Source organism: Sus scrofa, chromosome 13 (genome assembly GCF_054392235.1).
Source record: "Sus scrofa isolate SSC_HxYL_T2T_F1_AM1 chromosome 13, Sscrofa_HxYL_maternal_Yorkshire_Landrace_v2.0, whole genome shotgun sequence".
Taxonomy (NCBI): Eukaryota; Metazoa; Chordata; class Mammalia; order Artiodactyla; family Suidae; genus Sus; species Sus scrofa.
Genome location: NC_139395.1, coordinates 98,018,612 through 98,035,139, shown reverse-complemented (window position 1 = coordinate 98,035,139; position 16,528 = coordinate 98,018,612). Strand labels below are relative to the sequence as shown.

The window sequence follows — 16,528 nt, the reverse complement described above, 5'->3', positions numbered from 1 at the left end:
TATAAAAATGAAATGAACTAATATAGATAATGTGCTTGGAACAATGTCTGATACTCATACTTTATGTCAGCTTAAAATGTGTTATTTAAATGTTCTTCCTGTGTGAAAACTAATAAATCACTTTGCTCTAGTTTTTGGTAGAATCCCTCCACTCCAGTCAGATGACAGCACTTCCTAGTACTCCATGCCAGAATGCTGAGATGCGAAAACAAGATGTAGCTCACCAGAGAGAAATGGCTCTAAATACCTTGTCTGAAATTGCCAATGTCTTTGACTTTCCTGACCTTAATCGTTTCCTTACTGTAAGTTGCAGAGTGTGGTTGACTTGATTGAGGTTTTCAATCCAATATTTTGTGTTCATTCCATTCTAGATTTTTTTAAAGAAAATTTGGCAAGTAAATTAGGACCATAGATTTTCAAACTTGCAGGTTTTCTTTTGACTTTGATTTGGTAATGTTATTTATGTTACACAAGTTAAATACATGTTGATTTGAATCATTGCTCTATATGGTTAGCTATCCTGCAAGGTTGATACTAATTGATTAATGCTAGTTAATTCAGTATACTGAAGCTTTATGTCTTTAATGCTCTGATTGATTCTGTTGGTAATGCAAAGTCTAATATGATCATATCTATGGAGTTGGAGTAATATAGTACAAACTAGTGGTATAGATGATCTTCTGCGAATTCAGATGACAGAGTATATGCTATGGAGTGCTTTGGGAAGCTTTTGAAAAGTCATTTGTGGGGTTCAAGTTTAAAAGGTGTAGATTATCTTCTGATGTTTTCCCAAAGGCAAAGTTTATTACTCTTAGTTAATGTTATAGTGGTGATTGATGCAGAATTTTCCCCTATAATATTCTTGTATTCTAACAGACTTAAATTGCTTGTAAATTGGATAAATCCTAGAAGGAAATATGGTACTTTACACTAAGGACCACAAAGATATTTTTACCTTTTCATTCAGTAATTCCACCCTGGGAACCCCAAAGCACAGTTGTTTATTGCAACGCTTACCAAGTAGCAAATAAACAAAACCATGGGATTAAACAAAAAGTCTAATATTTAGGTCATAGAATATTATGTACCTTAACATAATAATTATGAATATTTTGTGGAAATTACCTTATAATGTCATAAGAGTCTTACAGGATTTTTTTTTTTTTTTTTTTTTTTTTTTTTTTTGTCTTTTTAGGGCTGCACCGCCGGCACATGGAGGTTCCCAGGCTAGGGGTCTAATTGCAGCTACAGCCGCCAGCCTACGGCACAGCCACAGCACCACAGGATCCAAGTTGTGTGTTCGACGTACGCCACAGCTCACGACAACACCGGATCCTTAACCTACTGAGTGAGGCCAGGGATCAAACCCACAACCTCATGGTTCCTTGTTGGATTCATTTCTGCTGTGCCATGATGGGAAGTCCATCTTACAGGATTAATACTAAGTTGAAAGTCATAATACAAATAAGGTTTAAGTGTCTCAGAGAGAAGGGCTTGAGTCACTTTAGCTCTCATAGCTTCAGTGGCTAGGATAGTGACTGGCATGTAGTGGTTGTTTGTTAGATACATGAATAAATAAAAGGTCAGCGATTCTATGTTTGGAATTTTATATGTTGTTTTATGAATAATATCTTAGAGGAAATAGATTAAAATCAAAATAGGTTTTGTTGCCATGTTGGGGTGGCGGTGTTAAAAAGGTTCCCTTTAACATTGTAGCATCAACTTTTAATTTAAAAAACTTAAAATAGTGTATTTTTGGCTACTCTTGCTTATTGTCTAAATACTAATTAGATCAAAAAATCAGGCTTGGAACTTCTGCCTTCATAGCATGAGTATATATTAACACACACTTATGAGAAATTTTCTTTACTACTTGTAGCAGCTTGTAAATAAGCTACTACATTAGCTTATTTATTGTCTGTTTCTCCCACTCTGCAGTGTAAACTGTGCCATCAGTGACCTTGCCTAGTTTTTCACTGTTTATCTGCAGTGCCAGAATCACAGTAGATGCTCAGTGAATATCTGTTGAATGATTAAATGGTCAGTCTGAATTCAAACATGTTCTATATGGACTCCAAATTTGCCAAGTATTTTAAAATATTTTTGCACTTAGCTTGTGTGAATATTCTATCACCTCAGTTTTGGTAATTTTAGTGTTTCTTTTTTAGAGGACATTACAAGTTCTGCTACCTGACCTTGCTGCCAAAGCGAGCCCTGCAGCTTCTGCTCTCATTCGAACTTTAGGAAAACAATTAAATGTCAATCGTAGAGAGATTTTAATAAATAACTTCAAGTATATTTTTTCCCATTTGGTTTGTTCCTGTTCTAAGGATGAATTAGAACGTGCCCTTCATTATCTAAAGGTAATTAAACATTTGTATATACTTTACTCTTTTGTTTAAATCAGCATTATAAGGAAGCTGTTGTGACATTTTTATAGGAAGTAGAGTAGGTAAACTTATAGTCTATCATAGGGTACTATAAGTTCAAATGGTATTATGTAAATAAGCTTTGTCCTGGGCCAAGAGGAGAGTATTAAATAGAATTATTCTTTTGTTATTTTCTTTCATTATTTTACTATAATGGTATATAATAGTCATCCATTTGTGGATCAGATTCTTAGCTAATTTTATTTTATTATTTTTTTTTCTTTTTAGGACCACAACTGTGGCATAGGGAAGTTCCTAGGCTAGGAGTTGAGTTGGAGCTGCAGCTGCCAGCCTATGCTACAGCCACAGCAATGCCGGATCCAAGCCGCATCTGTGACTTACACTGCAGCTTGAGGCAATGCTAGCTTCTTAATCCACTGAGTGAGGCTAGGGATCGAACCTATATCCTCCCCGCCACTATGTTGGGTTCTTAACCCACTGAGCCACAACGGGAACTCCATCAGCTAATTTTATTTTAAAATTTATTAATTGGGGTTCCTGTCATGGCTCGGCAGTTAGCAAACCCAAGTAGCATCAATGAGGACGTGAGTTCGATCCCTGGCCTCACCCAGTGGGTTAAGGATCCATTGTTGCCATGAGTTGTGGTGTCGTGTAGTCCGCAGACAAGGCTCGGATCCTGCATTGCTGTGGCTGTAGTGTAGGCCAGTGGTTACAGCTCTGATTGGACCCCTAGCCTGGGAACCTCCGTATGCTGTGAGTACGGCCCTAAAAAGACAAAAAGACAAAAAAAAAAAAAATAGAATTTATTGATTGATTGTAGCTAATTGTATAATTTGACTAATGATGTGCAGGTAACTGCATCTATTGGAAGAGGCAATATCCTTCAACTGTTGTATAATGTCAGCATTGAGTTTAGTGGTTTCGTGCTCTGATTACAATTGGATCCAATTTTTTTGCTAGTTTTCAAGTTTAAAATTATAGATTGTGCTTCTTTTTTTGACATCATGGCAGTAACAACAATATCAGAGGAATAATAGATTGCATGGAAACAGGAGAACCTGTCAGATATGCGTTTGTAACTCTGTTGTTTTCTCTGATATTCATTTATTTCATATATTTTATGATGTGCTAACAGTGGATCACTTGACAATTGAGAGTTATTTATTCACTTTGAGAAACAGAATTTGTATTGTAGAGGTGAAATGATGACAACATCCCACTGCTTACTACATGTCACAAACTTCGCTAAACAATTTTTATTTTTTATTTTTGTCTTTTTAGGGCCACACCCACAGCATATGGAGGTTCCCAGGCTAGGAGTCAAATTGGAGCTATAGCCGCTGGCCTACACCACAGCAACATGGGATCTGAGCCACGTCTTCAACCTACACCATAGCTCATAGCAACGTCGAATCCTTAACCCACTGAGCAAGGCAGAGGATCGAACACAGGTCCTTATGGATGCTAGTCAGGTTCGTTAACCACTGAGCCATGGCAGGAACTCCTGAGCTAAACAATTTTTATGGATCATTTCACTTGGATAACTCCTCACAGTTACCCAGTGAGATAAGGGTACTATTATTTTTCCATTGTGTTGATGAAAAAACTAAGCCAGAGAGAGGTCAGATTAGGTTACTTGTCCAAGTCATAGCACAAATAATAAGTAACAAAGCTGGAATTTATGTACCAACAGTCTGACTAGAAGGACTGTGCTCTAAGCCACTGTACTACAGTTTCCTCCCAGGGGTGACATTTCCGTGAATAATGAGTGGATGACATTTTCAAACTTTATAGAATATAAACTAGATTCCCTTTTTAAGATTTTATTTCAAAATGAAGTCTGATCACTTCTCTTTGTTACCTCTACCCAATAGCAGACCTACCAGTAGAAAACAAGATTAGAATCCTTTTCCAATGCCTTTTTTATATCATTAGTAATTCTTATCACCTGATCTAGAGCTCCTGATTGATTAATAGTGTATTAAAACCAATTTACTTATTGCTAAGATGTTAATATGAAGAAAAAAACATTTTTTTAATGTGTTTTTGGGTTAGAATGAAACGGAAATTGAACTGGGGAGCCTGTTGAGACAAGATTTCCAAGGACTGCATAATGAATTATTGCTGCGTATTGGAGAACACTATCAACAGGTTTTCAATGGTTTGTCAATACTTGCCTCATTTGCATCTAGTGATGATCCATATCAGGGCCCAAGAGACATCACATCACCAGAACTAATGGTAAGGAATATATTGTATGGGATTTTTGGTTCGTTTTTCTCCTTTTCATAGCTTAATTGTGAAATTGGAGAAACAGGTGTTTTATGTATTTTCCAAATGCTAGAGATTTATTTAAATTGGGGTTTTTATTTTGTAAATGCTGATGACTTAAATTGTATGGTCACAGTATTCATATTAAAGCTGAAAATTTTTTAATTTCAAATGACTTCAGAGTTTATTTTTTTTACTATAGATTGGAATATGTTTGTAGCTCCCCCCCCACTACCCCTTCTTGCCACAACATACTAACTTTGTCGGTTCTATCTATATTTAAATCCATTGTTGGATATAAGTTAGAAAATATGTTATTCCTTTTTATGAAATCATCTTACTATTTTATTTAACTGAAAAAACATAAAAATCCTCAGGCTTACTACTTTTTTCTTTTGATTGCCCTCATTCTTTTAAGAGAGTCGAAGGACTATCAGCAAAATATATTGAGAGGTTTCTGTCTCTGCTTTTTCATTTCCCATTCATTCCTTAGCTCATTCTGATCTGACTCTGTTTTCAATATTCTACTGAAATTCATCTTGTCAAGGTCAAAAAGTCTTCTGCTATCAAATCCAATGGTCATATCTCTTCCTATCTTATTCATCGTTTTAGTAGCATTCACTACAACTGACCATCCTTTCTTATGTGGCATCTGTGATACCACATTTTCTTGATTTTCTTTTGCTTCACTGTATACTCATTCTTTTTTTTTTTTTTTTTTTTTTTATGGCCATAACCATGGCACATGGAAGTTCCCAGGCTAGGGGTTAATTCAGAGCTGCAGCTGCTGGCCTATGCCACAGCCTCAGCAACACTGGATCTGAACCTCATCGTGACCTGCAACACAGCTTGCAGCAATACTGGGTCCTTAACCCACTGATTGAGGCCAGAGATTGAACCCTCATCCTTATGGATACTAGTCAGATTCTTAACCCAGTGAGCTACAATGGGAACTCCTCATTGTTCCCATCTTAGACTCAGAGGAGCTAAGTAACTTACCCAGCGTCAGGTACTGGAAAGTGTCAAAATTGGGACACAAACCTAGGTTTGGCTGACCTAAAGAACTTACCATCTCTTCTAGGACCCTCTTTCAAGAAAGAATTAACCCTATCCACTTTTCAGGAGCCCCAAAGTGCCATGGTCAGTGATACCTAACCTATAAAAGGGTACCATGGCTTGTACCCCTTTATTACTATTAGCTCAGTGGATGTTGACCCCTATGTCAGTCGTTCTGCCAGGGTACCTATTCCTTAATCAAGTGCTTCTTTTTCCCATCTTAGCTCTAAATGCTCTAGATAAGGACATTCAGTTGTCTTTTTCTGTTCTTCTTAAGATAAATATCTTCTCTACTCTGGATCCTGACATGAGTCAGATCCTGAAGGTTCCATTATAGCTCAACTTTTTAATTCAAAAGCTTATGATTTTCTCACTGTTCAGTACTGTCTAATCATTCTTTATCATGGTGATTGTAAATCAGTTTCACTAATTTTTAAAATATCACACATGAAAATATATGCTTTGGGAGAAACTAAATTCACCAAGTGTTTATTTCCATTATTCCTATTGTAGTTAGATAAGATAGAAATGATATTAAATAGTTGATTTATGAAATATGAGCTGTATAAAATATATATAACTATATGTATAATAAAATTTGATCTGTATAAAAAATATATATATATTTATAATATCTTTTTTTGTGTGTTTTTTTTTTTCCCCCTTAGGCTGATTATTTGCAACCGAAGTTGTTGGGCATTTTGGCCTTTTTTAACATGCAGTTACTGAGCTCCAGTGTTGGCATCGAAGAGAAGAAAATGGTAGGCAGAGATAGCTGAGTTAGAAAGTCCCAGAACAGGAGTTCCCGTCGTGGCGCAGTGGTTAACGAATCCGACTAGGAACCACGAGGTTGCGGGTTCGATCCCTGCCCTTGCTCAGTGGGTTAACGATCCGGCGTTGCCGTGAGCTGTGGTGTAGGTTGCAGACACGGCTCGGATCCCACGTTGCTGTGGCTCCGGCGTAGGCTGGCAGCTACAGCTCCGATTGGACCCCTGGCCTGGGAACCTCCATATGCCGCAGGAGCGGCCCAAAGAAATAGCAAAAAGACAAAAAAAAAAAGTCCCAGAACAGAATTCATATAGACTATGCAGGAGACATGACTTTTGCTTCTGGCTGCAAACATTCAAAGATAAAAAATAATCAAACATATCCTATTCTGTATTCCTGAACAACTCACATAAACTTTTGGGGAGTCTAACAAGAGGAATTATATTATTTCTGCTTCTTTTGTTAATAAGAGACAGAAAACTCACTCAAACTGGCTTAAAAGAATTTGTTGGCTCCATAACTAAAAGTGTAAGGATAATATAGCTTTGAACATAACTTGATTTTGGACCAGATGTTCTCGGAATTAATCGCTTGGTTCAAATTCCCTTGGATTGGCCCTAACTAAAGTGCTAGGTGATGACCCTAACAGCTTCACTCTGACATCATCACAACATCTAGCTCGATGGGAAATAGGAGACCAGCAATCCGTGATTGCTCAAACAAATGATGCAGCCATTATTGAATTCATTGGTTCACATTGGTCTGATGTGAGTCATGGCCCATGGTGTTTTTGAATACCAAAAATGTTAGGTTATTTGAAAGTAAAGTATTTGTCAGTATATGTTTAAATAAATTTTGCACAATGAAATTTCATTATGATCGCTGGCACAGTTAATTTACCACTGGAGATTTTTGTTCATAGATTGGGATAAAATTTTAGATACTGATTAAATTTATTGTTTTTTTATTGTTTTTCACTTTGCAGTCAATAAAATTATAATAAAAGCCCATGAATAGAAGCTTTTATTTCAGTCTGGCCAACAACTTCTGGCCTACACCTGCTGGCCTACACCTTCTCTTAATGACCTTCAGGAGCCAAGAAAGATGATATAATAGTAATCTCTAAAAATTTTAGCAACTGTTATGTGTTCTTTTGCTGTCAACTAGTAAATTTAATCTCCCAGACAATTTCTGTCTACATAAAATCTTTCTTATTGCTGTCCCAAGTGAGAGAATAACCTCAATGTAAAAAACTAGAGTTTTTTTGTTTATTTTGTTTGTTTTGTTTTGTTTTGTTTTAGGGCCTCACCTGAAGCATGTGGAAGTTCTCAGGCTAGGGGTTGAATCAGAGCTACAGCTGCTGGCCTGCACCACAGCCACAGCAACACAGGATCCGAGCCATGTCTGTGACCTACACCACAGTTCACCACAATGCTGGATCCTCAACCCACTGAGTGAGGCCAGGGATTGAACCTGTATCCTCATGGTTCCTAGTCGGGTTCATTAACTGCTGAGCCACAAAGAGAACTCCATAGTTTGTTTTAAACCTTAAAGATCTTGCATGTTTTCACACATAGTTAAGGTTTACTAGAGGGGTTTCTTTACCCCTTTATTAGAATCTAGAGTTATTCATACAAGTCTGATTCTGTGTTCCACACGAATGAAATCTGTGTTTTATTTTCTGAGTATATAATTAAATTAGTTGTTTGTTTTACCAAATTAAAGCACATTGAATTTAATACTATTAGGACAAAAAATGCTTGTGCTACATAGCAGCTTGGGATGGATATGAAGTTTAAACAATAGGTATTATATTCCTAATAAATTTGAAGATTACTGCTTAAGAGGACCACTGGGAACAAAATAACAAATCACCTTCAAAGGGAAAAAACAAAACAAAACAGAACTTAGCTTATTTTTTTCAAATTTATTATTCTTATCTTTTGTTTTCTTTAGGGCCGCCCCCGCAGCATATGGAGGTTCCCAGACTAGGGGGTCGAATCGGAACTATAGCCCTCCGCTTATGCCACAGCCATAGCAATACCAGATCCGAGCTGCGTCTGTGACGTACACCACAGCTCACGGCAACTGTGGATCCTTAATGCACTGAGCTAGGCCAGGGATTGAACCTGTCTCCTCATGGATGCTAGTCAGATTTCTTTTCCGCTGATCCTCAAATGGGAACTCCCTCAAATTTATTTTTCTTACATAAGCAGTTGGACATGGAGTTACCGTCGTGGCGCAGTGGTTAACGAATCCGACTAGGAACCAGAAGGTTTCGGGTTTGGTCCCTGCCCTTGCTCAGTGGGTTAACGATCCGGCGTTGTTGTGAGTTGTGGTGTAGGTTGCAGATGCGGCTCGGATCCCGCGTTGCTGTGGCTCTGGCGATTAGACCCCTAGCCTGGGAACCTCCATGTGCTGCGGGAGCGGCGCAAGAAATAGCACAAAAAAAAAAGAAAAAAAAAAAGCAGTTGGACAAAATGAACTGGCTAGTTTTTTTTTTTTTTTTGTCTTTTTACTATTTCTTTGGGCCGCTCCTGCGGCATATGGAGGTTCCCAGGCTAGGGGTCCAATCGGAGCTGTAGCCACCACTGCACCACGACGGGAACTCCCCTGGCTAGCATTTTTTAAACCTTGTGTTGCCAGAGAGTAGATACTACTCTGAGATTAAGGTGGAAAGCACTTTTCCTCAGGACTTATCTGCTCCTGCAAGCTTGTTTTTGGCTTTGTTTTAAAACTCTACTTACTTTATAGGCCTTGAACAGTTTGATGTCTTTGATGAAATTGATGGGACCCAAACATGTCAGTTCTGTAAGGGTGAAGATGATGACCACACTGAGAACTGGCCTTCGATTCAAAGATGATTTTCCTGAATTGTGTTGCAGGTAACGACTACGTGATTTTTTGCATTTTTCAGTAGCACTCACTTGAATTCTTATCTCTTTGAGAGAAATTGGATTCAAACCAGAAATAATTAAGATAGGCTATTTGTATTGAAAAGGGAATGTGTTTACTTCTTTAAAAACATTTTGCTGTGATATCTTCTAATATACTGGGAAATAGAATAATATGAACCTCTGCATACCCATTTTTCCAACTCAGTAGTTGTCAACATTGTTAATCTTATTTAATCTTTGTACTTCTACTTTATTTATTGTTGCTTGGAATGTTTTTAAAAAACCCCATTATACTTCATTGTACTTCTAAATACTTCAGATGTATTTAAGGAGTAAGGACATTTTAAAAAATATATAACCAGGAGTTCCCGTTGTGGCTCAGCAGTTAACAAACCCGAATAATATCCATGAGGACTTGGGTTCGATCCCTGGCCTTGCTCAGTGGGTAAAGGATCCGACTTTGCCATGAGCTGTGGTGTAGGTTGCAGACACGGCTCAAATCTGGTGTTCCTGTCTGTGGTGTAGGCCAGCTGCTACAGCTCTGATTCAACCCCTAGCCTGGGAACTCCATATGCCAAGGGTGTGGCCCTAAAAAGACAAAAAAATAAATATATAGAAATAAAAATAAATAAAAAATATATAACCATTGTAAATTATTATACTTAGCAGAATTAATAGGAATTCCTTTAAAGTCATCTAAAAGCCGTATTTCCCCAGTTGTCTCAAATGTGTTTTTCCCAAAGATGTTGGTTTATTTGTTTTTTTGTTTTTTTTTTTTTTATTATTTTCCCACTGTACAGCAAGGGGGTCAGGTCATCCTTAGATGTATACATTGCAGTTACAGTTTTTTCCCCCATCCTTTCTTCTGTTGCAACATGAGTATCTAGACATAGTTCTCAATGCTATTCAGCATGATCTCCTTATAAATCTATTCTAGGTTGTGTCTGATAAGCCCAAGCTCCCGATCCCTCCCACTCCCTCCCCCTCCCATCAGGCAACCACAAGTCTCTTCTCCAAGTCCATGATTTTCTTTTCTGAGGAGATGTTCATTTGTGCTGGATATTAGATTCCAGTTATAAGTGACATCATATGGTATTTGTCTTTGTCTTTCTGGCTCATTTCACTCAGTATGAGATTCTCTAGTTCCATCCATGTTGCTGCAAATGGCATGATGTCATCATTTTTTATGGCTGAGTAGTATTCCATTGTGTATATATACCGCATCTTCCGAATCCAATCATCTGTCGATGGACATTTGGATTGTTTCCATGTCCTGGCTATTGTGAAGATGTTGGTTTATTTGAATTGGAATTCATATTAGTTGCACGTGCCGTATGTTTGGTTGTTTGGTCCCCTAAGTAATTCTTATAACTGGATTCGTCCCTTAAATTCCCTCTCATTTCTTTTACGCCATTGAGATTTTGGCCTATAGGATTTGGCTGATGGTTAGTTTAATTTAATTTTAGTATTACTGCCAACACTAGGACTACTGAATTCAGTTTAAGCTTCTTGAAGGTTCTTTTTGTTCTTGACAATATTTTATTGGAGATGTATAATCAGAATAATATGTTTTAAAGTCATGTGAAATTATTCTTTCCTATGTGCATGTGCCATCAACTTGGTATGTTAGCATCAGTTATTTCAGTTTGCTTGAAATTTTAAGAGGTTACTTTTTCTTTCAATTTTATTTAATTTGAAAATCATATAAAACATTTACATTGTTCCAAATTCAAATTTGTGTAACAGGTTATACTCAGAGATATTAGTCCTGCCCTAAAAAGTAGCATGTTATAAGCATTTTCACCTTGCTTTTTTTTGACTTAATGTATTATGGAAATCACTCTGAATAATACAGTACTGAATCTTTATTACATTTTTACAGTTGCTTTGTAATTTTATTGTTTGTGTGTATCATTGTTCAGCTAATAATTGATGGAACTTTAAAAATAATAAAAATGATGTGACTTTTAATTTTTTTTTTCCGTAGAGCTTGGGACTGCTTTGTTCGCTGCCTAGATCATGCTTATCTGGGCTCCCTCCTCAGTCATGTAATAGTAGCTTTGTTACCTCTCATACACATCCAGCCTAAAGAAACTGCAGCTATATTTCACTACCTCATAATTGAAAACAGGTATTGTAAGTTAATAAAGATAGCAGCTGTTTATTACTATACATTTATGTCTCAAGGTATTAAGATTACTTTTGGTAATGCAGAACTGTTCACATTCTTTTTCATTTAGAGTCTATCAGTAAATAGAAGTAATTGACATGCCTTAAGTCAATACATATCAAAGTGATGCCCTTTGAGTTGTAATATTGATTTTATTATAAATATATTTTAAACTTGGTCAATAACTCAAATTATTTTTTATCAATTTTGAAAGAGGTGAGGCAAATTTGCCTTTCTTCTCACAGTTAAAAAGGCAGACAGTTGAATGTATGAGAAAGGTTAGGAGGGCTAATCACTTATTTTCTTCAGCTTATCTTAGATGAAACCCTTATTATTTCATTGCATTAACCTTTTAACCAGTCTCCTTTCCCTATAGCTTTTATTACATGTCTTCATATTGTTCACATATTAAAACATATGTTTCTCTTTGCCTGAAACATTCTAGCATACAGAAACAGTCTGTATCCTAATTGTTATCTTGATATTCAAGGTGTTCCAAAATCTAGCTACATCTTATTTCTTAAAATCCTTTCCCAGGATTTTTTAACATATACACTAGGCTGTAGCCAATCCAAACTGCTAGTGCAAGAGTATACATCATTCCTTTCACTTTCTTTTTTTGTTTGTTTGTTTTAGATTTAATGGTTGTTAATATATGCCAAATTGGGTATTATTTTAGTCACGTATTTTTTAAAAATTACAAGCATTATGACAACTTCTTTCCACAATCTTCAGCGTGCATTCTTCAAAAAGAAAAATATTTTTCTATGTAACCATAATACCACTTCCCAACTAATAAAGTTGACAATTTCCTAAAAATTTTTACTATCCAGTCCATGTTCAAATTCCCTAATTCTTCCCAAATGTCTTTTACAGATGGTTCTAAGAAACAAGAATCCAGCTAAAGACTATGCATTTGTTTGCTAAATCTTTAAAGTTTCTTTAAGCTGTAACAGTTCTCTTTCCACTGCTTTCCCTCCACTGTGCTTGTGTTTTCTTTTCATTGCTTTTGTTTTTATTATTTATTTATTTATTTATTTATTTATTTATTTTTTGGTCTTTTTGCCATTTCTTGGGCTGCTCTCCTGGCATATGGAGTTCCCAGGCTCCTCATTTTTATTTTTCACTCAGGCTGCTTTTTAGACTGGAATGCCTTTCTATACACTTAAATTTTTTTTTCCACTTTTGCGCATGCCATTGTATGTCATAGTTCCTTTGCTTCTGAAAAATTGGGATTTAACTACTATTTATTTACTTATCCATATGCTATTGCCATTCCCATTAATCATTTTCAGTAACTGTCCAATCAGGGAGAAAGTACAAAGAAAACTTTATGGAGGATTTTTTTCACAATTAAAATACTTTTTTTTAGGAGTTTCCGTTGTGGCGCAGTAGTTAATGAATCCGACTAGGAACCATGAGGTCTCGGGTTCAATCCCTGCCCTTGCTCAGTGGGTTAACAATCCGGCATTGCCATGAGCTGTGGTGTAGGTTGCAGATGCAGCTCTGATCCCATGTTGCTGTGGCTGTGGTATAGGCCAGCGGCTACAGCTCCTGTTAGACCCCTAGCCTGGGAACCTACATATGACGTTGGAGCGGCCCAAGAAATGGCAAAAAAAGACAAAAAAAAAAAAAACAAACTTTTTTTAAAATTTTGTACATAATAAAACAACGTAATCACTGGTCTAGGTCACCTTTCAGATCCCTTTTGGATTATCGTGTGTATAGTATATCTTTGCTGCCTATTATAGAGGAATCATTTCTCTGCATTTTCATAATAATAAAAAATTTAGGAGTTCCCGTTGTGGCTTAGTGATTGACAAATCCGACTAGGAACCATGAGGTTGCTGGTTCGATCCCTGGTCTTGTTCAGTGGGTTAAGGATCCAGTGTTGCTGTGGCTGTAGCTACAGCTCCAATTAGACCCCTAGCCTGGGAACCTCCATATGCTGTAGGTGTGGCCTTAGAAAAGACAAAAAAAGACAAAAAAAAAAAATTATTCACTATGCTGGCTAGAAGACCTTACCTTCTCTGAGCATTCTCTTTCTTTATTGTTACATCCCCAATGTCTAGCACTAATAGCACTGAGTAGTTACTTAATACATATTTGTTGCATGAGTTAATGAGGACTGGAATTTAGAAACACTTTTATTTAGACTCAGAAGTTTTTTTTTTTTTTTTTTTTTTGTCTTTTGTCTTTTGTCTTTTTAGGGCCGTGCCTGCGGCGTATGGAGGTTCCCAGGCTAGGGGTCTAATTGGAGGTGTTGCTGCCAGCCTACGCCAGAGCCACAGCAATGCCAGACCCGCGCCGAGTCTGCAACCTACACCACAGTCAGCAGCAACACTGGATCCTTAACCAGCTGAGCGAGGCCAGGGATCCAACCCACAACCTCATGGTTCCTAGTTGAATTCATTTCCATTGTGCCACAATAGGAACTCTGACCTAGAAGTATTGGAGTTTTATATTTGAAGCAAATTGAAACTAGCCTCAATAGGAATTACTTAAATATTTTCTCCTAACATTTTTTGTGAGAATTTGTGTTTTGGAGTTTGGTTTGAGTATCTATTGCTGCATGACAAACCACTCCAAAACCTAGTGTCTTAAAACAACAAGCATTTTTATTTACTCATGATTTTTCAATCAGGGCTGGACTCAGCTAGTCAGTTCCTTGGCATTTTTACCAATGGTCACTGCAGTCAGCCTGAGGGTAGACTTTGCTGGAATTCTCCTTTTCATTTAGTCTCAGAGCTTTTCTCTCTCCAGGTAGCCTGTCATGATATTGGCCAGACTTCTTTCATGGTGACTCAGGACTCTCATGAGTTCAAAACCACAAGCTGACAGACTTTTTAACACCTAGGCTCTTAATGTGCCCAACATTTCTGCTGCCATGTTCTGTTTTTTAGAGTAGGTCACATACCTATCCCAAATTGAAGAGAAAGTAGCTATCATTGGTGTATACACTGGGAAGTAAGATTATTCAGGGCCATCAATGTAGCAGACTGCCACAGGGTGATTTTCTTAGATTTGATTATTTGACACTACTAGCTGAGCATCCTATATGTAGTTAGGAAGAATACCTTGCATGTCAACAATCAACTATCACGCTTAAGTGTTAATTAAATTGACCTGAATTTCAACCTCTGCTTTATTTTTGTGTGTGTTCATATCCAGCAAATAATTCTTTTTCTTCCAACCAACCATTAGGGATGCTGTGCAAGATTTTCTTCATGAAATATATTTTTTACCTGATCATCCAGAATTAAAAAAGATAAAAGCAGTTCTACAGGAATACAGAAAGGTATTCAATTTTTTATGTATGGTTTTGGAGATCATTGGTACAGAATTCTTTCAAGGTTCTAACACGCTGAGTAGAGATTCTTTAGAATCATATCTAGGGATACTCTAATGGCTAATTCCTGATGACAAGATAATCCTATCATGAGACTATAATCTTTAGAAGGAAGTTTTAGCATCTAGGTCAAAGATATAATAGGATTAGGTAGAACAGAGGACAAAGAATACAATTCTTGTGCTTTTACTACCCAGATGAGTATGCTTTTTTACTTATAGTCCCTAAAAGAAATGACCATAGCTGCATACTCAGTATAGAAAAAATAGCTGTGAGAGGATTCTGATTATTTTGTGTTACAAACCGTAGTATGGAAATGTGAGATCTGACTGATTCTTAGCTTTAGAAGGGGAGTAATCTGTTGTTCCAGCAACCTAAATTTCAGTGAACTCTTCGAAATTATAAAGTATTAGTGGTGATTCCACAGATTTTTAGGGCAGAAAGTTGGATACCTGACCTTGAATCAGAGTAGCAGGTATATTTACTGTGGACCTCAAGATTGATACTGAAGATTTTGTATCCTTTTTTTACTGGGCAAATCATTAGTCATGAGAAAGTAAGTAGTCAAAATAAAGAGTGAATTATCTGCCTAATCTGTAAACCTTGTTCAAGGCTATTATCTAGCCCATTAAGGAGAACTTGTATATCCTGCTAAGAAGGATTTATTTTGGATAAGTAAATTATTATTTAGTTGAAATAAAACTTTTCTCCTCAACTAAAGATTTTGGAATGAAATTGCTTTCCCTGAGAATTACTAAAAATTCATATGCTGTACAAAGGTAGAGGTGGAAATTCTTTTTTAAAACTACTTTCAGTTTTGGTACAGTTTAACTAATGGTAACTGTGGGAAAACGAGGCCTCTGAAATGGTTCCTGAAGTGGTGAATTGATAAGGTGTATCTCTCTGTGTTCTTTATATAGGAGACCTCTGAGAGTACTGATCTTCAGACAACTCTTCAGCTATCCATGAAAGCAGTTCAACATGAAAATGTAGATGTTCGTATTCATGCTCTTACAAGCTTGAAGGAAACCTTGTATAAAAATCAGGTATACTGAGATATAACTAAAGAGCTATAGAAAAGAAAGGGTGGACAATTAAAGAAAAGATGACAGATTGGCATATTTGCTTGAGACTCAGTAGGTTCAATGAAAGAGGTGATTTTCCTTTTACCAAGATTATAAGATCTGACTTAGTTCAGTAATTCATGAAACACCCTTTGAGATTGAAGAGGTTTGCAAATTTTGTTGTTGTTGTGTTTGAAGAGTCATGATTTGACAGTTTATTTTAGGTTATTGAACCTTCCTGAGGAAGGGTATATGTGTGTTTGTACAACAGCAGTTGATGTGAGTCTTCTCATAATTTCCTGTGCAGATCTTTCATATAAGATTTCAATAACTTTGCCATTTTACATTTTGATGAAATTAACTCCGTTAGTTTTAATGAAGCTAAATTTGTAAGTTATCTTTTTTTTATGGGGCCAATGAACTTTATTCCTTTCCTTGTCAATATAATGTAGAGTATCCCTAACCTTGATGAGGGTGAGAACTGGTATTTAAAATACCAGATCAATAGAAGTCTATAAAATAGAAAAATTTTAAGTGAGATATTTATTTTTTCATATTAGGAA

At 36.6% G+C, this 16,528-nt stretch overlaps 1 protein-coding gene across 5 annotated transcripts in view; it reads left to right on the top strand.

The window, feature by feature from the left end:
- ATR (ATR serine/threonine kinase) overlaps nucleotides 1-16,528 on the top strand; it is a 114,574-nt gene that overhangs the window by 26,476 nt on the left and 71,570 nt on the right. For all 5 annotated transcript variants that reach the window (XR_014824068.1, XR_014824067.1, XR_014824066.1 and 2 more), the window contains exons 14-21: nucleotides 132-302; nucleotides 2,169-2,363; nucleotides 4,446-4,631; nucleotides 6,386-6,478; nucleotides 9,240-9,370; nucleotides 11,370-11,513; nucleotides 14,757-14,850; nucleotides 15,822-15,947. Coding sequence is in view for 2 of the 5 variants with exons in the window: in XM_084989926.1 (XP_084846052.1) it covers nucleotides 132-302; nucleotides 2,169-2,363; nucleotides 4,446-4,631; nucleotides 6,386-6,478; nucleotides 9,240-9,370; nucleotides 11,370-11,513; nucleotides 14,757-14,850; nucleotides 15,822-15,947 (1,140 nt within the window). In the remaining 3 variants the exon portion in view is untranslated. The remainder of the gene's footprint in view (nucleotides 1-131; nucleotides 303-2,168; nucleotides 2,364-4,445; nucleotides 4,632-6,385; nucleotides 6,479-9,239; nucleotides 9,371-11,369; nucleotides 11,514-14,756; nucleotides 14,851-15,821; nucleotides 15,948-16,528) is intronic.